The 25,799-nt window shown below is 43.2% G+C and overlaps 1 protein-coding gene across 1 annotated transcript; it reads left to right on the top strand.

The window, feature by feature from the left end:
• The first annotated feature begins 22,874 nt into the window (after nucleotides 1–22,874).
• LOC103667588 (sperm mitochondria associated cysteine rich protein) lies at nucleotides 22,875–23,228 on the top strand. Its single transcript, XM_008695763.1, has one exon. The coding sequence runs from the start codon at nucleotides 22,875–22,877 to the stop codon at nucleotides 23,226–23,228; it is 354 nt and encodes a 117-aa protein (XP_008693985.1).
• The last annotated feature ends 2,571 nt before the right edge of the window (nucleotides 23,229–25,799 follow it).

Below are 25,799 nucleotides of genomic sequence, written 5' to 3'. Positions count from 1 at the left end.
CAAATAATCCAATCAACAAATGGGCAGAAGATATAAACAGACATTTTTCCAAAGAAGACATACAAATGGCCAACAGACACATGAAAAAATGCTCAACATCACTCAGCATCAGGGACATACAAATCAAAACCACAATGAGATACCACCCCATGCTGGTTAGAATTGGCTAAATTTAACAGGAAATGACAGGTGTTGGCGAGGATACAGAGAAAGGGGAATGTTCTTACACTGTGATGGGAATGCAAGCTTGTGTAGCCACTCTGGAAAACAGTATGGAGTTTCCTCAAGAAGTTGAAAATAGAGCTACCCTAGGACCTGGCAATTGCACTACTAGGTATTTACCCCCAAAGATACCCCCAAAGATGGTGATCTGTAGTGATCTGTGAATTATGTGCCCTAATGTTCATACCAGCAATGTCCACAATAGTCAAACTATGGAAAAAGCCCAGATTTCCACCAACAGATGAATGGATAAAGACAATGTGGTGTATATATATACAATGGCATACTACTCAGCCACCAAAAAATGAGATCTTGCCATTTGCGATGACGTGGATGGAACTAGAGGGTATTATGCTAAGTGAAATAAGTCAATCAGAGAAAGAAAATTATCATATGCACTCACCCATATGTGTAATTTAAGAAATAAAACAGAGGAGCATAGGGGAAGGGAGGGAAAAATAAAACAAGATGAAATCAGAAAGGGAGACAAACCATAAGAGACTCTTAACCATAGAAAACTAACGAGGGTTGCTGGAGGGGACAGGAGTGGGGGGATGGGGTAACTGGATGATGGATATTAAGGAGGGCATGTGATGTAATGAGCACTGGTATATAAGACTGATGAATCACTGAACTCTACCTCTGAAACTAATAATATACCAAAAGTTAATTAATTGAATTTAAATAAAAAAGAAAGAAAAAAATCCCATTGCCTTGGGAGGACCATGAATCCTCTCCCAGTGCTCCAGTGCTGTTTGCTCCACATGTCTGCTTGCACACTGGGATTCTGGCCCATAGGAGGATTGTTCAAAGGTCTGACTGCTCTGACAGAAGGAAGATCCTTGTTTTCCTTTCTTTCATCACTTGAGAATTAGCACGATAAGAATCTCATTCATGCCAATGTTGCCCTCACCCTTCTATTAAGGGGCATACCTAAGACAGGCAGGAATCCATAGCATGCTTGAATCCTCAAGTAGGCAGGATGGTGAGGAAGTGCTTGGGCAGATGAGAACAGAATCCAGGAATGCATGGGCTGTATGCAGACTGGATGCAGACAAGTGAAGACCTTCCAATCACCTTCCAACTGCTCTCTTTGTCTACAAACTCAATAAGAACTCACTTGAGTCCAAATCTGATCCACACACCAAACTTGTATCCTGGCCATTCACCATGGACCTAAGCTTTTTGAGTAACCAAATCACAGCTCCTAAGGCCACCTGAGCTGAGTGATCTTTTTAAAATGTAAATCTCATCAGGTTCTTCCTTTGCTTAAATGGTCAAGGATGCCCCAACTGTCCCTGGTCAAATCTTTTAAAGCATCATGATTCTGTTTGCAAGTTAAATGGAATGTATATCTTCAATACATAAAGCATCTAATTACTCTATAGCAGGGGTAAAGTGGAAGGCCCAGAGTGTTGTCTGCTCAGGCTCCCCATCCCAGGCAGCCCAAATAATCAAGAACTAAGAATTTGTGGTATCTAAAATGTGACTCAAAATTTTTAGCCCCCCATGTGATGATGGGGGATGATGTTGGGAAAAGGAGGGAAATTAAAATGTTATTTCCAACCTGCTATCTGTCAAACATTATCTGCATTATCACAGTAAAATAGCTCCGTGAGTTTCTTATTGTTAATCCCATTTTATTTTTGTTAATCTCATTTTAAAGATTTAAAAGAAAAAAAGATGAGGCTCAAAAAACATTAAATAACCTACCCATGGTTCAGATGACAGTACCCCAACTCCAAGACCCATCTTCGGCCTCCATGCTGTGTTAAGATGTGGAGCTGATATGGTAGACAATGGGAGGAGGTGGGGAAGACAGCTGGAAGGGCAGCTACGCAGAGCAGCTCATACTGCCCATAGGGATGGCTCTTGGGCATGTATGATGTTTGAACATCCCTGACAACAATATAATTTGGAAGCCATTAATCTACAGTCTAAAGTACATAACCCAGCAAGTAAAGCTTTTAATGTTCTGGGCCCTTCCTTCCTTTCTGCCCAGTTAGTGTCCCAACACTATGCTCTTACCAAATATTATGTCCACTCTTTTTCCAGAAAAGATCATGCCCCTACACATTTCCATGCCTCTGCCTGTGCTCTTCTTCCCTCTGTCTAGAATGCCAGCTACCCCTCACCTTCTGACTGATGCCCACTCTGTTTCTGAGCCTCAGTCTTTTTTAATCTGTAAAATGGGATTAGCAATAAAAAACTCATAGAGCTGATGTATTGTGATAATGCAAATAACATTTTTGGTGGATGGGAAGTTGAGAATAAATTTTAATTCCCTGTCTTTTCCTTGTGTTATCTTACTTGCATTTTTTCAAAGATTTTATTTATTTGTTAGAGAGAGAGGGAGAGAGATAGTTTTAAGGAGCCTGATGTGGGTCTCAATGTGGGGCTCGATGCAGGACTTGATCCCAGGACCCTGGGATCCTGACCTAAGTGGAAGGCAGATGCTTAACTGACTGAGCCACCCAGGCATCCCCCATTTGCATCTTGAGACAAAGAAGTATCTTAATCTCTGAATTCACAAAACCCTACACATAACCATCATTCAGTAAATAAATGTTCTTAAGGTGATATTCGTGAAGTTATTATAAGAAAGAAATTTCTGTTGGGATAAATAATTTTCCTCATTGAACCAGTGGTTCATTGATGTGTTGGATCAATACGATAGGACAATGTTTTACAACTTTTAGAAATTATTTGTAATATTTTAGTAGGGGCCATGCAGGGAAGGAGCATAACTTTGCCTACCCTGCTAATCCAGGTGTTAGGAGCTCACATTCACAGCTAGGAGAGGCACAATTAGGGGAGTCATGTACATACGCAATGTTCTGCTTTGGCACAACAAGGAAAGAAGTTAAGTAAGTAATTTCCTCTGACAACTGGGATTGACTAAATAGACTATATGGAGTTGCTATCTCAGAGTGTGACTTACCTTCAAATATGCCACATCCTCGTATACACACCAGATGTCTCTGCTTTGTCAAGTTCATCCCCACTCCAACCTCCAGATAAAATATGTTCAGGGAAAAACAAAAAGCAGGAAAGGCAGCACTTGGGCTCAGTGTTAGCTCCTTGGAGGTCTGATGCTCATAAATGCAAATATCGATTTGATTATGTACTGAAATCATCTGGTCCAGTTGCCTCTGAAACTGAGAGGCAGCAGCGGAGCCAGAACCAGAGCTCTGTCTTACTCCACTGCAAAGTTCTTGAGTCTGGTCAGTATGGGTGACTCCACCCTGGGAGCACGTCCCAAACCTGCCGCATGTGCTTACCTCTGGCCTGACCTCCCAAGTCACTCTCTCTCGAGGTGTGAAAGGAGGGAGCCCTTTGTCTCAACCACAAATAACTCATTAATTCAACAAATATTTTTTTGAGCACTTACAAGATGTCAGGCACTGTGCAGATGCTAAGAACATGGAGATTTCATTCTATCCAGGATGAGCGATACAGAAAAATAAACCCAAGCATGGTGTTATAGGAATATGGGATACCATGACAGCATTTCACAGGAAAAACTAATATAACCAAGGCTGAACATACAAGGATCCAGAACAAAGTAGCAGGGACAGGCATTAGAAAAGAAAAGAGGCCATTCCTCTTCTAACAAGGAGATCATAAAGATGGTTGCAGGCATAAGTAGGTTTAAAGACCTGGTAATGGGAAGTGGAAGTGACTTACACTTGACAGCTACTCTCTGACCCTGGGAGTAGAAGCAGTATCATCTATTTAGAGGCAGCAAAGAGTATTTGGAAGGTTCCAGAGAAGAGAAAAGGCATGATGTGTGTGTGTGTGTGTGTGTGTGTGTGTGTGTGTGTGTGTGTGTGTGTTGAACACAGAGAAGTATATGGAATCACCAAGCAGTGTTTAGGTTCAGCCTGGATGGATGGTCATGATCTTACGATGATGCCAGCCTGCCAAAGTGTCTTTTTTAATTTTGTTTTTGTATTTATAGCAACTAGGCATAACAGGGAGGAATTAGCCAGGGTTGGGATTTTGTCAGTCAAGTGCATTAATAAGCCAAAGGAGCAAGAAAATTTATTATATTGGTAAAAAAGTGGTTGAAATGATAAACTAAACAAAATGGGTGGTAAGTGGCATGAAGAAGGGATCTGGTGGGCAGAGAGGTAGTAGATTCCGGTGGACATGACCAAGCAGGTAGAAAAGAAGGGACTAAGGTCAAAGAAAGGGGTGCCTGGCTTCCAGTTCAGACACTGCACAACTTTGAGCATCTCCTTTGTCCTCTCTTGCTCTCAGTTCTTCATCTATGTGTGGAGTGTAGGTACAGGACTGAAATCCTTTCCAGCGGGGCCTTTTACCCATGATGCTACATTGTTGGTCTATGTCTTATGCACTCTGTGATCTGAATCAGTAACAACCCAGGGATATTTAAATTATTGATTCTGAACTGGTTATGGAACCTACAGAAACTCCCACTATTCTATGTTGATCCAACACTTGTGGCCTTAGATTTTCATCTAAAGCTTGCATTGGATTCCTGCGGAAACCCTAAGTTCGGTCCCCAGGAGTGGCCATTATAAACTCCCTTGTAAATCATGATCTTCTTATCTTTATGGAAATACTTCTAACTTTTACAGAGGGACAGGATGCTCTGGGAAGATACTCATGAGGACGCAGTAGTGATCCAGTGTGATAAAGTGGCAGAATGACAGAGAAACACAGGAATGTGGGATGTTGTCCTCATAACCACCTGGTTGGGAAGAGCTTTTACATCGTTGTGGCTCATTCCCTTAAGTTGGGTGCAGGATGTGTATAAAAGGCCTCCTCACTTCACTTGACCTACCCATTGCTTACCCGACATTGGGAAAACAAGGTAAGTGTCCTTACCAATCTGAGGGCAGTTTGGGGATAGCTGGGATTGCTACGCCTCAGCTCAATGGGACAAGCCACTCCAGGTTGGAGAGAATGGGAACTAACTGGTAATGGCAGGGAGATCAGGCTCAAGGAAATCATCGGTTGGCTCAGAAGTAGCCATCTCAGAAGGAGTGAATGTTAACTGAGATTGGGGTTGGTAGGGGAAGCTAGTTTGTAGGACAAGAGATACACACACAGGGCCAAAAAGTACAACTGAAGGCAGAGCCCATGATGTAAGAAAGAAAAAAAAAGGAGATGAAAAAGACGGGTGGTGTAACCCTGGACTCAGGCTAACTATGTGGTTTCTAGAATGCATAAATTGGAGTACATCATAAAAATAATTTAAGACTTTAGAAACTATCCAACTTTCTGCCTTGGAAGTCAGGAGTCTTGGGAGAACCAGGACAGGTAGGAGAAGTTGTTACCAAATTTGAATACCCCTGCCTGATTCCTCCTATGCCAGGAAAGTAGGGCTTCTCCACTATAAAGATATGGGTCCGGGAGCCATAGAATCAGTTATAGAACTTCGGACTCTGGAGAAAAATAGTGATACAAATAGAGTTTATAGTCACTGAACTTTCAAAATATCTGCATTGCTTTTTAGAGTAACTGAACTTTCTGTAAGATGTCCTGCCAGCAAAACCAGCAGAAGTTCCACCTCCCTGCCAAGTACCTCCCCAAGTGCCCACCCAAGTGGCTACCTCAGGCCCTGCAGGACCCACAGGCTCCGCAGGCCTCAGTTCCTTGCCCAGCTCCCTGCCCAGCTCCCTGCCCCCCACCTGCCCCCTCCTGTTGTGTCCCCAGTTGCTGTATCACTGGCTTTGGAGGCTGCTGCTCTCTGGGGTCTCATGTGTTTCCAGGAGTCTGTCTAGGCCAGCCCCAGCCTTCGAACTGCTGGGAGAGGGAGTCTTCTGGGTGTTCCAGTTGTTGTCATGGATTTGGGGGTGGCAGCTGACCTGCAAGTTTTGAGGAGCCAAAGATCCATAGCCAAGGACGAGCATGGAGTTGACGACTTTCCTCACTCTCACCCTGTTCTCCCTTCTCCTCCTGAACTAAGTTGCCTAGATATGTACTTAATGGATTTTTTTTTGCTGAGAACCTCAGACCTCTTGGCCTCGGCTTTGGACCTACATCAAGGAGACCTGAATGCTATAGAAAACTCTGCTTTCCAAAGCCTTGTCAGCATGCAAAAATAAAGCCTGTCTTTCCTGCACTCTGAGTTCTTTGGTGTTTGTTGATGCCCCATCCTCAGCTCAGAGGAGCTCCCATTAACCTGGATTCTTTAAGTAGACCCCACAATGAACCAGACAGATGGGAAGTTCCCACCAAGGGAGGTCCCAGACCTGAGCCATCTGAGAGGAAAGATCCAGAGGGGAGTAATGGGGTGCTCCCAAAACATCAGCTACCCTGTTTCACTGCTGCTGCTGCCACCATCTGTGAGGTTTCTTCCTCCCCATTAAAGACACTGTGCTCCTGAGCCCCAGAATTTAGCCTCTAGACCTTTCTGATGTGAGGTAATCCTATGCTTAAGAAAAAATAGCACAGGGGTACTTGTCGTTTTTAGATCTTAGTTCTAAAATCTACAGCAAATACCTTCCTTGAGCATATCCACATGACTGAGGCCCTCACTACTTCTCTTCACACAGGAGCCAGAGTCTACCCAGTGGCCCAGTTAGCATAATTCTCTTGATCGACTTTTGCTATGTACCATTTGTGGTTTCTTTTCTCCTTGTATTCAATGGGGCAAGTGGCATGGGTTTGGGGGCAAGTTCTTAAAGCTCTGTTCTTTCTAACCCAACACAGGCCAAAGGCAACAGCAATGCTTGTGTCCATCCTTCAGGACTAGGGTTCTTAGCTACAGGATAGAGACACTGGTGCCTTGGGGCCAGTAGGAGACGAAGGATGGGACTCTGATCAGTACCCCAGAAGTAACACATAATCCATACCTTAGATCAACCAAGCCACAGCTATGTGAACAACTGGGCTCCTGTGGTAGAGTGAGTCTCACACGTGAATGCCATCTGCTAGATGTGCTGTAGCAGAAGAGAGATTGAAGGTTGCCACTTCTGGCCATCCTCTTGCATCAAAATAAATTATTAGAAGTCTTGGCTGGCCAGGGGCATACAGGTCACTGAGAGCTTTGGGTTTTAGCATGAAAGTGGACCTGATCACCTTCTTTTACATCCCAATCAGCCCTCAGTCTGAGGATCAGTAGTTTTCAGCCTCTGACATAGGCAACAATAGTCATCCAGAGAGGTATTTCAGAGATTCTTTAGATGTCTTTGAGAGGGAAATTTGTGTGTGTGTGTGTGTGTGTGTGTGTGTGTGTGTGTGTTTATTTTAAATAGTGTAATAATATTCAGCATGCTTACTTAGAAGTGTTAAATAGCCAGTGATAAATGGTAACACCTTGGAGGTTATCAGGCTCTCCAGGCAATCTGGGTCAGGAGCATAACCAGCAGATGCCGGAGTAGAGTAAAAATGTTATAACAAATTAGTGTACATTTAAGGTCTTAGTCATATTTACTGATTTAAGGGGAAATATTTTTTTCCCAACATTCTAGTTTTATTTTTTGAAATAACATTCTCTATCTCAAACTTACTCCTTTCCTCTGGAGAAAGAGTGAGTGATCTGACAGGTGAGATGGCAAGTCCTTTACAATTGTCTGTGCACTTTCCTGCTGTGCTCACTCTTGGGGGCTGGGGGAGGGTCCCTAAGGACCAAGCTTTGTCCCAATCCAGCCCCCAAGGCTTAGATTTTGAAATAAATATAATGGGTTCCATTTTGACCACGACACAAGTTACATTCTTCAACGCTTTACCAACACTCTGTCTTACATGGATGTCTCTCTCAATTGATTTAGAGTCTGGAGAAGAAAGGAATGTGATTAATTAACCCTCTCGAACATTAAAAAGAGTGTAGCTCTGTGTTGGATCCACCTCCATCTTTTATATACTGTATTTAGTTACACACAATTTTACTCACACAAAATTGTACTATAACTCATTGCATTAAATGGGATACCAAGTAACTCTGGGTGCATCAGTGTCTCATGGTAAATTATTTTAATAGCTAGTAAACATGTCATATATAATAATATAATGCTAAAGCTAATCTTAGCACTGTATAAGTTTTCTTATCTGCCTTTATATTTATAGATGCTTATTTTACATAAAGATAAAATAATATTACAAATGGATCACTGGTTAAAGAGAAAAATGTAGAAGAATAATTACTGTTGTACCAAACAGAATGTTCAGACTTAAAATAGGACAATTTATACAGGACTGGTACTAGGTGATTTTCAACTAGCAATAACCATTTTAATTATAGTATACAAAATTAATGCCATGGGCCTAAAATCTGACCTTAGTTTACCCTAAAGCAGTACATTATAATTATGTTTCTGATCATCAGGATTCACCTTTCACAGTGATTAGGAATAGGTTAAATGTCTGATATGTTTTATGCAGTGAAATTTCACAAGATAGTTTATGCCAGCTATTTCCTAACAATTATAATTTTGCTATAAAGTATAACATACATTTACATGAAATAGCTAATGTTAATTTTAAAAGTACAGATAAATTTAAATCTGGCAATGAAAATGCATTTATATTATGTCAAAACTGGGTTTCCACATGAGAAAAAAACATAGACCACTACAGAAGAGCTTGTTAAAAATCACATGTAATCGACACTGTAAGAAGGATATTCTATGACTGACTGATTAAGAAATACAGTGGGATCACTTGCTCATAAAGAGGTTAGGAAAGATTCCAGTATGATATCAGCCATACTTCATGAATTATCCTAAAGGTCAAGATCATGAGATATTTACAACAAAGCTCAACAGGAGTATAGTTGTTAAGAATCTTTCCATTTTGCTTATTTTGCTACAGTACGTTTAGGCAAGTAGATATAAAGATGACGGACACATATCAACAGAAGAAAACAGCTTTATATATTGAGATCAGATTTTTAACACATTGTTAAATACATATTGAAAATGTAATGTTCATACTGATATTGCAAAAGCAAAGGCAAGAAAAATTGTGCTTTGTATAGATACTATCGCTAATATATGTTGAAGTAATTGTGTGTTGCATGAAAAATGAGTGTATTTAATAAAATGCTTATATATTGTAAAACAAGATCTGGCAATCATTCATAAAAATTTCCTTTAACTTGCCAAATTTCCAACAGTATTTGTATGAAATGAGAAGAAATGGCATTTACTTTTTTATACCACAGATCATTGCCAATACAGAGATAATATCCTGGCATAAATATTTCAAATGCAATAAGAAATGATCATTTTGTTTGTTTATAAACATCATTATCATTGGCAAAGTTCTTGTGAACATACCATAGTTGTATCAGTTGCCAAAATTTCCTGATTAATTGAAGAAAGTGAAAAAGCTCAACACATATAGTATTGCAATGTTACTATGTTTAAAACAGAAAATCTGGTACAAACAATGAAACGAATTTTTTTTTCAAATTTTAATTCCAGTGTAGTTAACAGACAGTGTTACATTAGTTTCAAGTATAGAATGTAGTGATTCAACACTTCCATACATTACAAAGAGCTCATCACGATAAGTGTACTCTTAGTGAAATGAAAGCTTCTGACTCAACATTGAAAAAAGTAAATTCAACTTTTTTAATATTGAATTTTAATAATTCATTAAATGAATATTTATTAAGCACCTACTGTGTGGTAAGCATTAGTCTAGGGGTTGAGGATATAGCTTTAAACAGAAAGAAAATAGTCTCTGCTATCATGGAGCTCAGAGTCTAGTGGCAGAATCAGATAACAGCTGTACACTGTTTAACTGTATAACGTATTACATGCTACCAAGTGGTACAGAGGAGAAATAAAGGAAGGTTGAGGGCATGTAGAATGCTGGAGGAGGCCTGCCAGTTTATACAGGATGGTCAGGGAATGCCTATGTAATAAAATCTTCTTTGCAGGAAGTGAAGAAGTAAGTCATGCGAGAATCTAGAGTAATAACGTTTTAAGCAGCAAGAACCATGAATAGACACTAGATGCTACATTCTAGATGGAAGGAGGGAGTGGGAGCCTGGGTAGAAGTAAGATCATAGAAATAACTTTCATTCAGTTTATGATGAGCTCACAGGATTTTGGCTTTTATAGTAAGTGGAATAGGCATGCATCAGAAGGTTTGGAGTAGAGGAGTACCATTACCTGATTTATGCTTTAAAAGCATAGTTTTGGTTGTTCTGTTGAGAATAAACTGTAGAGATTAAGGGTAGGTCAGGGTTCCCATGTAGGAGACCACTTCACTAATCAAAGCAAGAGCTAATAGTGGAGTGGACAGAGTATTTGTGCTGGAAGTACTGAAAAGTTTTCAGATTCTGGATATATTTTGAGGACCAAACCAACAGGATTCACTGCTAAATAGATATGGGCATATATAAAAAAGAGGAGTCAGGGACTGTTTCATCTGTTCAGTGGGAAGGATGGAGTTATTTTTTGTTTCGTTTTGTTTTGTTTTAGGATGGAGTTATTTTTTAAGAGATGAGGAAGACTTTAGGAGAAATGGATTCTGTGGGTTTGTTTGTTTTAAGGGAAGAGGCACACTTGGATACATTAGTCTGTAAAGAGAAATTTGGGAATCATTTTATAGTTGAGATAGGATGGTACCACCTGGAGAGTGAAGAGGAGATCTTTAATGACTGGGCCCTGGGATGCTCCAGTACCTAGAAATCAGGGATAGGAGAAGTGACCATCAAGGGAATCAAAGTGGAGTGGTCAGTGAGGAGGGTGGGAGCCAGGAGAGAGTGGAGGACACACAGGCAGGCAGAGGAAGCACTCCAGAAAGAATTAGTGCCCGCTCCAGCCAGTTGCTGCTGCTGGTGCCAGCCCCACCCATCATATCTGGCAGCAGTGAAATCAGCAGGACCTGGATAAGGGCATTTGGGGGAAGTGGTGGGAATGCAAGCTAGCATATATATTTAAAATATATTTACATGCTGATGGAAATGATCCAGTATAGGAGAAAGGATGATTGGTGGTAGGATACTCTTGGGTAGATAAGAGGGGTGGGATTCAGGACACCTGTGGAGAGACAGGCCCCAGACTGGAGCAGTGGGCAGATCCTGCATGGCAGCAGGAGGGAAAACAAGAGTATAATGCAGGTACAAATGCAGGTAGGTTAGCAGAAAAGAGCATGTGGATATTCTCTTCTGATTGCTTTTGTTTTCTCAATGAAACAGAAAGTATATTCATCTCTTGAAAGGGAGGACAGGAAAGGAGTTCCAGGAGTTTGAGGAGAGCTGGGATGTGTTCTGAGCTGTCCAGCGCAGTGATGGGTGGATGGACTTGAGACCTACAGTGAGGTTGTTGGTACAGTACCCTCATGATCATGTTCATGAAACTGAAGTGAAATCAGTTCGGTATAGCTGTGTGTTTTCACGTAGTCACTCTGTGGTTTGTGGTAGCTGAGAGTAAGGTGGAGCCAGCGTTGTGGTTTTGTTAGTAGAATTTAATGATAGAGAGAAGATCAAGAAGGGTACGGGTTAAGCCAATGGATGATGATAACAGCTCATGGGCAAGGAGAGAAATGAAGGTGTGAAGCAATGATGCTCAGTCAAGGTGTTAGAGTGTCAATGCATTGCTGCTCCTGGAAGGGTCGAAACCTCTCACAGTTGAGATCCTAGCGGATCTAGGGTTTTTGGAAATACAGTAGGTGAGGTTGAGAGGGTGGGTTGCTTGAATGTGATATTATGGAGAGGTTGCTGTTGTTAATAAGGATGAGGCCACGCTCGTGGGATGTGGGAATGGATGCAAGTAGGGTGAAGGACAAACCAATTAGAGGTGTAGAAGTCAAGGGATTATGAAGCTGATCATAAAAGAGATCATATTTGTGATTATTAAAATCACCAAGGGGACCACAACAGAAACAGTGAGTGATAGGCTAACTGTGGGCCAAGTGCTAAATGACAGGTGGGAATCTGCAATGGGCGACAGCAGGGAGTGGTGTCAGGGACATCTGACCCACTCCTAGGCCCAGTGATTATAATGTGTGTGGATGGGAAGACAGCCATCTCAGGTAGGACTGTGAAGCTAATGGGGCCCCATTAGGGAATGTGTGACCTGTGAAGAAGGGAGGAATCTAGTGTCACTGAGACACGTGAGCAGTGAGAGCAGGATGGGGTCAGGGCCAAGAGTCCTCCAGGTAGAGTGGAGTAGAAGGCCATTAGTGCTGGGGAGCAAACAGCTGGGTGAGCAGAACTTGCCTGCCCACTGCCCCCACTGCCACCATTTCTGCTGGTTGTAGCTGAATTTCTTTCAAGGACTAAGAACTAAGGACCAAGGATTCTTAGCAAGTTAAGAACAGCATTGAGGATTATCTCATAGTATTCTATACATTCAAGGATTCTATCATACTGTAGTTTGTCACATCACACCATATCATACAATAGAATTCTCCACTCAATAACATTTATTTACATTGTCTGACATACTACATTTAGTATTCTTTTAACTTTAGACTTTCCAGTTAAGGAATGTGAGCAGGTCTTAGGTATAGCTACTGACAGTCCCCAAACCCTCTATGACTCTTTTTTCAAATGTTGAGATTAGTCAAATAGAAAAATAGGCTGAGGGGTGACTGGGTGGCCATCACTTAAGCCTTGGACTCTTGGTTTCTGCTCAGGTCATGGTCTCGGGGTCGTGAGATCAAGCCCTGAGATGGGCTCCAAGCTGAACGGTTTCTGCTTAAGATTCTGTCTCTTGCTCACCCTCTGTCCCATCCCACCACCCAGTCACGGACTCTCTCTAAAATAAATACATAAAATCTTTAAAAAAAAGGGGGGGAGGGCTAAAATTGAAAATGGAGCTGCTGAAAACAAAGAAACAAACAAACTCCAACAACGGTTGGTGTTAACTGGTAAGGTGGGCTTCCCTGGCACTCCCTGGGGTTGAGCAGTACACAGTCTGCACAACTCTGAGCAGAGGCCTGGTTACTATTTGCAAAGCAGTGATTATGATTTTACCAATCCTGTCCAACTAGAAAAAAAATCCAGAAATAGAGTGGATACTAAAATCAATAATAAGGCTGCAACAGTCATCCACAATCTACTAATTAATTTTTTTGCGTGTTCATCAAAATAGCCCAATTTCTTTAAGTTGATTGATGCAAATTCCAATGTGAAGAAAACTTAAATGAATAAACTCTTGTCAGTTTTATATATAGTGGCACCAATGTAAGATTTTGTTTGAAAAATGGTTGCAGTTGTTAAAATATTTGAAAGCTTCCAAAGAATATTAGAGATTCCACGCTATGTCAATAGGGATTCTATTTTTTAAATTTGCAAGTAATATTTTTCTTTGAAAATATTGTGAATAATATAAGTATATTAATGGTATTTATATTATTTTTATTCTTAGTATGCAATCTGCATTTAAGAAAATAACATGCCAAATCAGAGAAAGCCAGGGAGTCACCGACAGACTATCTGACCCGGGAGCACATGACCTTTTACCTGGATACTAATGCACACGTAGAATTTCTGGTTAATATCTGCCTTGATGTATATTGTCTAAAGGATGGGAAGACTTATTAATGTTATTTATCTTATTTACAATATCAGCATATACCTGAGACACTATTCAAGGTCATTATATATTGGGCATTTTACTACACAACTATTTCCCCTTTGATGTGTTAGTGAGAAAATAAATTTGTGGGACCTTTGTTTTTTTTCTCTACTTTAATGCAAGAGGGCATTATGTGTTTTTCTTGAACAAAATTAAATGCATTCTTCCATTATTAAGTTAGAATATTACATATGCGAAAAAGATGGCAGAGGAGTATGGGACCCCTGTTCAGCAGGTCCCCTGAGTCAAGCTGGATATGTACCAGACCATCCTGAAAACTCATGGAATCAGCCTGAGACACAGGAAGATACATCTGGATCTCTACAAACAAATATCTCCAGTGCTGAATATTCAGGTATGAACAGGGGAGCTGTAAATCCATGCACAGATATTGAAATATAAACGGAAGGGGGAGGGAGCCGCTGCACTCGGGTGCTGGGAAGCAGTAGCCACCTGCTCCAGGGAGCAGGCCGGACTTCCGGACATGAGAAAGCAGACTGAGACCGTGAGCCTGGGAATGCGCATGACCAGACTGAAAAACGGAGCTCTGGAGCACGTGTGAACCACACTGAAACAGGGAGCTCAGGAGCATGCTCAGGAACTAGGGGTGGATGGCGGTGTTAGAAGCACAAAGAACAGAGACCTGCCAGCCCTGGAAGTGAGGGCAGGGACACAGGCTGTGGGGCGCACAACACGGGATGCTGCAGGGGTTTTAGCAGCACCGACAGAAAGAGAGTTAAAGTGGCCAAGAGAGCTCAGTAGAGAGCAGACTGCGATCACTCTGTTCTGAGACAGAGGATAGGATACAGCCACTGCTGTTCTGACTCTCAGAAGAGCCAAAGAAAACATCCAGGGAAAGCTGCCAGAGAACAAAAGCCCAGAAATACTAGCTCACATTGTGCCCACCCCCAACCCCCTTTGCAGGGGACAGGGTGACTCTACCCAAACAGGGTTACCTGAGTATCAGCATGGCAGTCCCCTCCCCCAGAAGGCAATCTGAAAAACCAAGAAGCCTACAGTCCTAAGATCCCTATAAAACTAGTGCAGAATACCTGGGTCCTGGTCAATAATTTGGGCTCTGGGCATCCCCGCAACCTCTCCTCATCAGAATGACAAGGAGGAGAAATCCTGCCCAGCAAAGAAAAGATAATGAGTCTGTGACCTCTGCCACAGAACTGATGGATATGGATATAACCAAATTGTCAGAAATGGAGTTCAGAGTAACAATGGTCAAGATGATGTACACGCTTGAAAAAAATATTAACAAAAATACTAAAGAGACTATAGAATCTCTAAGGGCAGAAATGAGAGTGAATCTGGCAGAAATTAAAAATGCTAAAATCAAATGCAGTCAAAACTAGATGCTCTGACGGCCAGGGTAAATGAGGCAGAAGAACGAATTAGTGAATTGGAGGATGGGATGGTAGAAGAGAAAGTTAAAACAGAAACATGGCTCAAAAAAAATCCAATCTCAAGAATATAGGTTACGGGAGATTACTGACTCAATGAAACGTTCCAATGTCAGAATCATCTGCATCCCTGAGGGGGTGGAGAAAGAGAGAGGTCTAGAAGAGATATTTGAACAAATTGTAGCTGAGAACTTCCTTAATCTGTCAAAAGAAATAAACATTCATGTCCAAGAGACAGAAAGGACCCCTCCCAAGGTCGACCACGGCAAACCTACACCACGTCACCTCATAGTGCAATTCTCAAATAGCAGATCCAAAGATACAGTATTGGAAGTGGCCAGGGCAAAAAATTTCTCATGTACAGAGGAAAAAATATCAGAATAATGTCAGACCTGTCTACAGAGACATGGCAGGCTAGGAAGGGGTGGCAGCATATTTTCAACGCTCTATCAGAGAAAAAATACGCCAAGGATCCTTTATCCAGCAAGGCTGTCGTTCAGAATTGATGGAGAGACAAGGACCTTCCAGGATCGGTAGAAACTGAAGGAATTCATAACCACCAAACGAGCCCTATGAGAGATATTAAGGGGGGTTCTATAAAAGTAAAAAGGCCCCAAGAGTGATACAGAACAAAAATTTTAAATCTATAGGAACAAAGACTTCACAGGCAGCATGACATCATTAAAATCATATCTCTCAATAATCACTCTCAATGTGAATGGCCTAAATGCTCCCCCAAAATGCCACAGGGTTGCAGATTGCATAAAAAAACATGACCCATCCTTTTGCTGTCTACAAGAGACTCATTTTGAATCTAAAGATACAACCAAACTAAAAGTGAAGGGATGGAAAATTTTTTTCATGCCAATGGACCTCAAAAGAAAGCTGGGGTAGCAAATCTTATATCAGACAGATTCGATTTTAAACTAAAGACTGCAGTTAGAGATAAAGAAGGACACTATATAATTCTTAAAGGATGTATCCAACAAGTGGATATGACAATTATAAATATCTATGCCTTCAACAGGGGAGCAGCAAGATACACAAGCTAACTCTTAACCAGAATAGAGAAACATATAGATAATAATATGTCAATTGCAGGGGACCTCAACACTCTGCTCTCAGCAATAGAAAGATAATCTAAGCTGAAAATCAACAAAGAAACAAGAGCTTTGACTGACATACTGGACCAGATGGACCTCATAGATATATACAGAACACTACACCCCAGAACAACAGAATACTCGTTCTTTTTGAATGCACATGGAACTTTCTCCAGAATAGGCCATATACTTGGTCACAAAACAGGTCTCAACCGATACCAAAAGACTGAGATTATTCCCTGCATATTCTCAGACCACATGCTTTGAAACTGGAACTCAATCACAAGGAAAAATTTGGAAGAAACGCAAACACTTGGAAACTAAGAACCATCCTGCTCAAGAATGATTCAGTAAACCAGGAAATTAAAAATCAATTTAAACAATTTATGGAGACCATTGAGAATGAAAACACAATGGTCCAAAACCTATGCGACACTGCAAAGGCAGTCTTAAGGGGAAAATACATAGCCATCCAAGCCTCACTCAAAAGAATAGAAATATCTAAAGTGCAATTTTTATATTCTCACCTCAAGAAGCTGGAACAGCAACAGAAGAACAGGCCTAACCCATGCACGAGAAGGCAGTTGATCAAGATTAGAGCAGAGATCAATGAATTAGAAACCAAGAGCACAGTAGAGCAGATCAACAGAACTAGAAGCTGGTTCTTTGAAGGAATAAAGAAGATTGATAAGCACTGAACAGACTTATTCAAATAAATAGAGCAAGGACCCAAATTAATAAAAATTATGGATGAAAGGGGAGAGGTCACAACTAACACCAGTGAAGTAGGAAGGGTCATTAGAAACTTTTATCAACAGCTTTATGCCAATAAATTAAACAACCTGGAAGAAATGGATGCCTTCCTGGAAATCTATAAACTACCAAGACTGAAACAGGAAGAAATCGATTATTTAAACAGACCAATTAATTATGAAGAGATTGAAGCAGTGATCAAAAACCTCCCCAAAAACAAGAGTCCAGGGACTGACGGATTCCCCAGGGAATTCTACCAAACATTCAAAGAAGAAATAATACTTATTCTCCTGAAGCTGTTTCAAACAATAGAAACAGAAGGAAAACTACGAAACTCATTCTACGAGGCCAGTGTGACCTTGATCCCCAAACCAGGCAAAGACCCCATCAAAAAGGAGAATTACAGACCAATATCCCTGGGGAATATGGATGCCAAAATTCTCAACAAGATCCTAGCTGATAGGATTCAGCAGTATATTAAAAGGATTATCCATCATGACCAAGTGGGATTCATCCCTGGATTGCAAGGGTGGTTCAACATTCACAAATCGATCAGCGTGATAGATCATATCATCAAGGAAAGAGTCAAGAACCATATGATCCTCTCAATTGATGAAGAAAAAGCATTTGACAAAATACAGCATCCTTTCCTGATTAAAACCCTTCATAGTGTAGGGATAAAGGGTACATTCCTCAATCTCATAAAAATCATCTATGAAAAGCCTACAGCGGAAATCATTCTCAATGGGGAAAAGCTGGAAGCCTTTCCCTTAAGATCAGGAACACGACAAGGATGCCCACTCTCACCATTATAATTCAACATAGTACTAGAAGTCCTTGCAACAGCAATCAGACAACAAAAAGGGATAAAAGGTATCCAAATTGGCAAAGAAGTCAAACTGTCTCTCTTCGCAGATGACATGATACTCTATATGGAAAACCCAAAAGACTCCACCCCCAAACTACTAGAAGTTATGGAGCAATTCAGTAATGTGGTGGGATACAAAATCAATGCTCAGAATTCAGTTGCATTTCTAGACACGAACAATGAGACTGTAGAAAGAGAAATTAGGTACTCCATTCCATTTACAATAGCACCAAAAATCATATTTAAAATCAAAATGAATAAAACAGGGTCCTATCCCCTGAGGGCTCTTGATTCTCCCATAAAAACCCCTTGATTGCTCCCGTTGCCCTCAGGCAAAGTCCAAACTCTTTCTCATGGTGTATAAGGTCCTCATCAATACAGCCTCAACCTGCTTCTGAAGCTTACTGGACCTCTTCTTTAGCCTCACTATGTCCCCTCACACTGGTCCGTGTTGTTGGGAGGAACACCCTTTCACACACACCTCCATGCCCCACTTCCTATCTCCAATGCCAGCTAAATCTCATTAAACATACTCCTTCCAGAAAGCATTCCTGATCCCAAACCTGGCTCCATGTGTTCTGTTCCCGTGGCAGCCGGGGGTACCCTTACATCATTCTCATGATAGAGGATTGACAGTTTACTGTCTCTATACTAAGTTGGAAGAGCTTTGGGCATGTGAATTATATCCTACTGAGCTTATATACTTCACGTTTAGGACAGAACCTGGTAGACAGTAAACGGTTTATACAAATGTGAGCTTCAGGTTTCTGTTTTAGGTGATTGAATGATGGTAGATTAACTACAGACCTCGCTTTGTCCTTCAGGAAAGAAAAGAAACAAGAGGAGTCAAGAGGTCCTGCCAGCAGGGAGTGCTATTGGGTCAGTCATAGTCACGGAATCCTGGGGAGAGAAGAATGGCAGTGTCACAGAGGTGTAGAACCTCAGAATCTGGGTGCTGGGAGGGAAGAGAAACCATTGGCTTCTTCAGTCATGGACTCACTAGACTGCTGAGGGGAGGTCATATCTGCTGGAACCAGTCCAGGGAAGACCATTTTTCTCTGAAGCCAAGCATGACCATCATAAATTGAGAAGAAACTGAAGAGAAGTAGCCAGACCAGGTAACCCAGAGAAAGTTTGTCTTTTGGGTCCTCTCTTGTCATTTCTTACTTGTTGAAGCCCGTATAATGTCATACATTGTGCTAAACGCCGAGAATGGTGGCAGGAAGGAGGTGAGGATGTCTGTGTTCAGGAAGCTAGCAGACTAGAGAAGTCAGACCATTAGAGAAATCACAATTGTGTAAGAACGTAATGAGAAGCACCGGGACCTCCAGGAGGTTACAACCGGGGACACTGACCCTACGGGCTAGGGAAGTTTTCCTCCAGGGAGTGATGTTAAAGTTGAGATTCACAGGTAGTGAGGGGGTGGGGGTCAGGGGAAGGCTCTTCTAGGCCACAGAAAGAGCATATGCAAAGGTCCAGACAAAAGTGAGCAGGACTTAGCAGGGATCTGCTCTGAGCCCGTCTGATGAGCATGAAAGGGACAGTGGCTGAAGATGAGGCTGGGCTGGTAGGTCAAAGAGAAGCCAACCTAGCCATTCTCCAGGCAGCAAGGCAAGGAATGTGGTAGTGCTAGGTGAGGAGGCAGGGACCTGAGGCAACTGTCATTCCCCTCCCAGTGCCGCACTGCAGGAGACTGATTCCCTACCTCCTCCCCATCTTTGACATAGCAACCTTCCCCCTTTCAGGACCTGTTCCCAGGGGCTGTCCATAAAAGACTGTGCTCAGACGGGATGTCTATGGGGGCCCCTAGGTGAACCCGTGGACTAGAGCTCTGGGTGCTCTCTGGTGACCTGGATGAGAATTGCTTCTGTATCATAGCCCAGACTGGACTTGGAAGGATGGAGCCTGAGGAGCTGGCCTTCCAATCAGACAGGAGGCTCCAAAATGTCAATCCAGGAACCCTGTCATTCAGGAGGAGAAAGGTAAACTACAGACACAGAAGAGAAGAGAAACAGAGAGAGAGAGTGAAAAGCAGTGATACAGAGAGATGGAGAGGCAGAGAGAAGTTATAAAGGAGGCAAAAATAGTCACAGACAGAGAAAAGCGACAGAAAATGAGAAAGGCATTCCCTCCTCCCTTTCCACCTCTCAGAGCCTGGACTTCGGTTTGGCCCTGGACGACAGGGAGACACAGAGGATACCAGGCTCCCTGCACACGTGCACACCCCACCATGGCTGCAGGTGCTCAAACACACACAGGTTTTCCACCGAACAGCTTCCAAGGCTATAAAGGAGGCAGAGAGCAAAACTCCTATGGCCCTTTACTCCCCCCTTTTCCCCATTTTTATGCTGATGTCTCTGCTCCGTATTCATTTTCTGTGTGTCTCCCTTGCTCTGCCTCTCTGCTTCCTTTTCCCTTCCAGCCAAGTCAGGACATCAACAGCGCAGAGCTCTGCCACCTCAGCTTTTTTTGGCATCTCTTGAGCTGGAAGGAGAGACTGCATTTGTCCCCACTCCCACCCCTTAGGAGTCCTGGTCCAGCGTCGTTGTCTTAAAACTAAGTAGAAAACTCTTCCTGAACGACAGAATTAATTCCTAAGTGACTGGAAGGCATGGAGTCACAAATGAGTTGAGGTCAACACCCCCCCCCCCCCCCCCCCAGCAGTCACTTTCCCTGAGCAGGTGAGAATCTGCTGCTGACCCAGTTTCTGCAGCCAAACAGCCAAGGACTTGGGAATGTGGAGGGCGTAGACCCAGGGGCAGGGCCCTTGCTAGGTGATCATCCAGAAATTTCTTTCATGCCTGCTGCTCTCGTTCAAGAGGTTCACAACATGGCGGACTCCCAAGAGGAGGGACCATCGTTTGTCCTTCAGACAGCAGCAAGGAGCATAGTGACAGGCTCCTCAGGCACATGCCAGGGGCTCTTTCCCACAGGGAAACCACAAGATGAGGCTCTGCTGGTTCCAAAAGTTGAGGTGCAGCGAGCTTGGGCTGGGTCAGCATAGCTTGTCGTTTTGAAAGTTACTGTTTTCAGTGGGTGGAGGTGTCAGCCACGCCTGGCTCAGCGTGGTACGGCTTATACACATGAGCTGACTGAGATGGGTCTGCAGATGTCAAGAGCTGAGGCTGAGAGCCTGACACCTATCATCCGAGGCAGCCAAGGCCCTGGGTTTGTAGCGAAGTAGGTCGTCTGACAGGTATCCTTCAGGAACCACCTGATGTGAGAATCTTGCATGTCTTCAGTGAACGGAAGCAGACTTCTGTGGCAAGGAGGGAACGATACAGCTTCTGTCCAACTCTGGTAACCCTCAGGAAGCCTTTGGTGTAAGGGGGATTTTTAGGGGAACGGACTCACCCCATCCTCAGAACACAGATGGAAGATACGGCTTTCTAAGCATCAGGTGGGGCATTTGGAGCAGGACTGAGAGGGAGTGGCAGGATAGCAGGCAGGAATGAAATGGAGAACATGGAAGGGTCCTGAGGCCAGTGCAGAAACAACGACCTTGTGAGCAGGTCTCTGGCATTAGAGTCTGTTGAACAAGTCCGCAGAAATCTCTGCTTGGTCCAGCCACATGGCCATTGTCAGAAACCTCGAGTCCTTTCTTCCTTGTGCCTGTGTTTCTGCAAGGTCAGGCACACGCACACACAGGTGCCTGCAGAGGCACATGCCCCAGGTAGAGAAGAGGCTGTGCCTAGTGGAAAGCTCACAGCAGTAATTGGCTTGGTTTAAAAAAAGCAGTTTGGGCCAGAGGCTTATCTGTGGGTGCTGGAGGTTGGAGGGTGGTGGCAGCTTTACCTCAGCATTTGTCTGCTGTCAGTTGTTACCCGCCTTCCTCCACCTGGGTGACAGCCCTGGCACCTCCCAGTGTGGGTTTGGGGCCTTGTGGGATGTTCCCATATGGGGGTACATGCTCATTTCCCCTCCTTCCATGTCTGCCCCAAGGCTAGACACCTCCCCAGGTCCCTCTGCCTGCTGACTCCTGGCCACTTCCAGACTCTCTGTCCTGCTCTGAGGCCCTGACAGCAGCTTTTATCCACATGCCATTGGGGGAACAGGGCAGAAATCATGGAGGGCAATAGGAGGCGGGGGAACTGCTCCAGGACCACATATTAGGGCTGAGGCTTAGGGAGCTGGCCCAGGGCACTTGGATTTCCTGAGTGGGAGGAAGATGGGTTGCAAAGACAGAGTTGTCTTGGATTTTCCCACTCCTAGAAGAATCAGGAAATTACACAAGTGCTGAATGTTTGGGTTTGAGGACACCTATAAAGTCTCATTTGGCCTCCTCACCACTGGCACTGGCCCTATACAGACCAAGTGATAAAGCCCAGAGGTGACGTGAGCTGCTGATGCCCCAGGACCCAAGGGCTTTGGAAGGCCTATTGCTGAAGGAGCTCCCGGCAGCTGACTTCCCACAAGCTCAGGGTTGGGGAGCAAGGTGGTGCCTTTGGGAAAGGCCTGTTGGGTGGTCACACAAGGTGTAAGACTCCTGATGCTCCTGGGTCTCTGGTGCTGCATTTGAAACCAGACCGAGCATGAAACCAGACTGAGTTGGGATGGAACCTGGCTTGGATCCACTTATGGCAGATGGCATAGACCCTCTGAGCCCCCATTGTCCTTATACGGAAAATGGGCAAAAACACTGACCTTTTAGGCTGGCTGTGGTCATTCACGAGACAATGTTTGCGAAGTGCCTGACACTAGACCCAAACTCAGGCTACTAAGCATCACACTGTGCCTCATTAACTAAGAGACCTTAGGCAATTTTCTTACATGTCCTGGTCTTTCCGTTTCCATCTGGAAAATGGTCACCTGATGAGGAACTGGTGCACTGACACATGGAAAGGCTTGGAACTGAGGGACTGGCTTTTGCCCTCTCAGGCCGGTCTCAGTTTTCGCTCTGACGATGGATGCACTTGGGGGTTAGAGAAGGGGGAATGAAAGAAGGCAGCCCACTTTCTTTTTGAGAATGTTCTTCTTTTTTTTCCTAGGACCTTCAAAACTCCAGAAGATGTGTGACCAGCCAAAATCCCCGTGCTCCCCGCCAAAATCTCCTTGCTGCCCACCAAAACCTCCATGCTGCCCGCAGAAACCTCCATGCTGCCCACAAAAGCCCCCGTGCTGCCCGCAGAAGCCCCCATGCTGCCCGCAGAAGTCCCCATGCTGCATGCAGAAGCCCCCGTGCTGCATTCAGACCAAGTGCTGCTGTCTGGAGCCCAAGCCTGAATGCACTTGCCTTAGTAAGGAGTCTGAGCCCCCATCACCCCAAACTCAGAACAAGAATTCCCAAACCCAACAGCAGTCCCAAAGTCCAAAACAGGGGCCCAACCTAGGTAACTTGGGGCAAAAGAAGCCAAACAAGTAGAGGGGCCAGGCCCATGACTTGGTGGGATCAGGGTAGACCTACATTTAGAAAAGCTGTCTCTCAGTGACATTCACATAGTACAAGCAGCAGCCCCTATTTCCCTTCACAGCCCCCCCCCCCCCAGTGTAGGGAGGCCCCTAACTGGAAATGGAAGGCTGAAGAGACTGGAATCATCTTTCCTCGTGATCCTGACATTAGAAAGCACAAAAATAAAAGAGCATTAAAAAGAACCTCCTGTCCCTTTCTCCTTAATCTATGAAACCAACTCACCCATCTGGCCTTAATCCAAGAAAATGTTCTGGACATGTCATGAAAACAAGAGCCAGAAAACCAGAGCCTGGAAGCACAGGCCTCTGTGGGACCCCAGTTAGGGTGACTGACTGATTCATCCTGGTTTTAAAATGAAAATCTTGCATTCCAGGGACCCTTCCAGTCCCAGGCACAGCGGTGCAGTTGGCCACCCTTGGTGCAAGAATACCAGACTCCTGGGTCCCTGAGTACCATGTTTGATGGGCAGCAACAAGGGGGCCTCATGGCAGAGCGTGACAGTGTATGGGCTGCTGTGCCAGGTCTGTGACCCCAATTATGCCTGACGCCTTATTACTCAGCCGGGCTAGCCTACCCACAGCAAGCAAGAGCATGTCCCTGGCAGTGATTCCCCTCCCCATCCCAGAGATTTTAGGCAGAGGTAAGGCTGCCAGGCAAACTCCATGGTGGCACAGGTAGTGCAGTCTTGGGGCATCAGTGCTGGCTCTCTGGACCTAGAGTACATTGTTCAACCTCTCAGGCTCCATTTTCTTATCTGTAAAATAAGAGTAATACTACTACTTCATAGAGATTTTATGAGAATTAAATGGGATAATTCATTTAAAGTGCTTAACATAAGGTTGGACACATGGCGAATACACAATACATGGTTCTCCTCAAACTTGGCTCTTTGCCACCAGGTTCTGACTCTCCTGCGAAGAACACACCATGTTCCAACAATTTGTCCTCAAAACACACCTCCATTAATCTAGGTGGGCAGGTAGAAATAGAGAAACCAGCCTTATTCACCATACTTGTAAACTTCAGTGTTGACCACCTTTTTGGCATGTAATTGACATATCCATCACCTGTAAACATTTTCTAATGCTCCTTTGTGTTTCCTCCCTCATGACTGCCCCTGCCCACAGTCCCCCGAAAGCAACTGATCTGCACTTGGTCCCTATAAATCAGTTTGCTCTTCCAAGAATTTTCTATTAATGGAATCATCTAGTATGTACTCTTTTATGTTTGGCTTCTCTCAGCAAAACTGCTTTGAGATTCAAACAAGTTGGTGCATGTATCAATTATTCATTCTTTTTATTGCTGAGTCGTGAATGCCGTCATCGTATGGATACACCACACTTTTTAATCCATTAATCTACTGATGGGCATTTGGATTGTTTCCGGGTTTGGCTATTACAAATAGAGCTGTTGTGAACGTTCATGACACGTCTTTGGATGGACATATGCTTTCATGTCTCTTGGGCAAAGCTGTAGGAGTAAAAGGACTATGTCATTATTAGGTGTTTGTTTTACTTTTTAAGAAACCACCCAAGGTTCTGGGATTGAGCCCCTCCTTGGGCTCCCTGCTCAGCAGGGAGTCTGCTTCTCCCTCTCCCTCTGCCCCTCCCCTCCACTCATGCTTTCTCTCTCTCAGATAAATAAATACAATCTTTAAAAAAAGAAAAAGAAACTACTCAACTGTTTTCCAAATGGTTGTGCTATTTTCATTCCCACCAGAACTAAGTGAGAATGCCAGCCGCTACACATCTTTGCCAATATTTTGTATGCTCATTTTTCTAGTTTTAGACATTCTAATATATATGTAGTGCTATTTCATTGTGACTCTAATTTACATTTCCTTAGTGGCTAATGATATTGAGTATCTATTTGCTCATTTGCCTCCACGTATCTTCTTTAATGAATTATTTATTCAAATATTGCCTGTACTATTTATTGAGTTTTGGTTTCTTATTACTGAATTCTGAGTGGTTTTTGAAATATATATATCCTTGATACAAGTCCTTCATCAGATAAGTTATTTGCACATATTTCCCCCAGTGTAGGGCTTATCTTTTCATTCTCAGTTTCAAAGAGTTTTTAGCTTTGATAAAATCAATGAAACTATTTTTTCCTCTACGAATCTTGTTTTTTAGTGTCATATCTAAGAAATTGTTGCCTAATCCTAAGACACAAAGATTTCTTTTTTCCTATGTTTTCTTCTGAAAGTTAACTTTTGTATATAGTGAAATGTATGGACAAAGAGGTTCTCTGTGAGGGGAGGGGGCGGGAGTATGGAGGACACCATACGGATATACGGTTGTTCCAGACTACCCTTTCTCTACTCGGTTGCCTGTGCATCTTTGTAAAAAGTCAACTGGCCATATTTGCATTTATCTCTGAGTTTTTATCTTGTTCCATTGATCTATTTGTCTATCCTGCCACTATCGTCTTATTTACTATATAGTAACTCTTGAAGTCAGATAATGTAAGTCTTCTAATTTTGTTCTTTTTCAAAGTTGTTTTAGCTATTCTAGGTCCTTT

Source organism: Ursus maritimus, unplaced genomic scaffold (assembly GCF_017311325.1).
Source record: "Ursus maritimus isolate PB19 unplaced genomic scaffold, ASM1731132v1 scaffold_12, whole genome shotgun sequence".
Classification (NCBI taxonomy): domain Eukaryota; kingdom Metazoa; phylum Chordata; class Mammalia; order Carnivora; family Ursidae; genus Ursus; species Ursus maritimus.
Note: the sequence above shows the minus strand (reverse complement) of the source record. Positions and strands in the feature narration are given on the sequence as shown.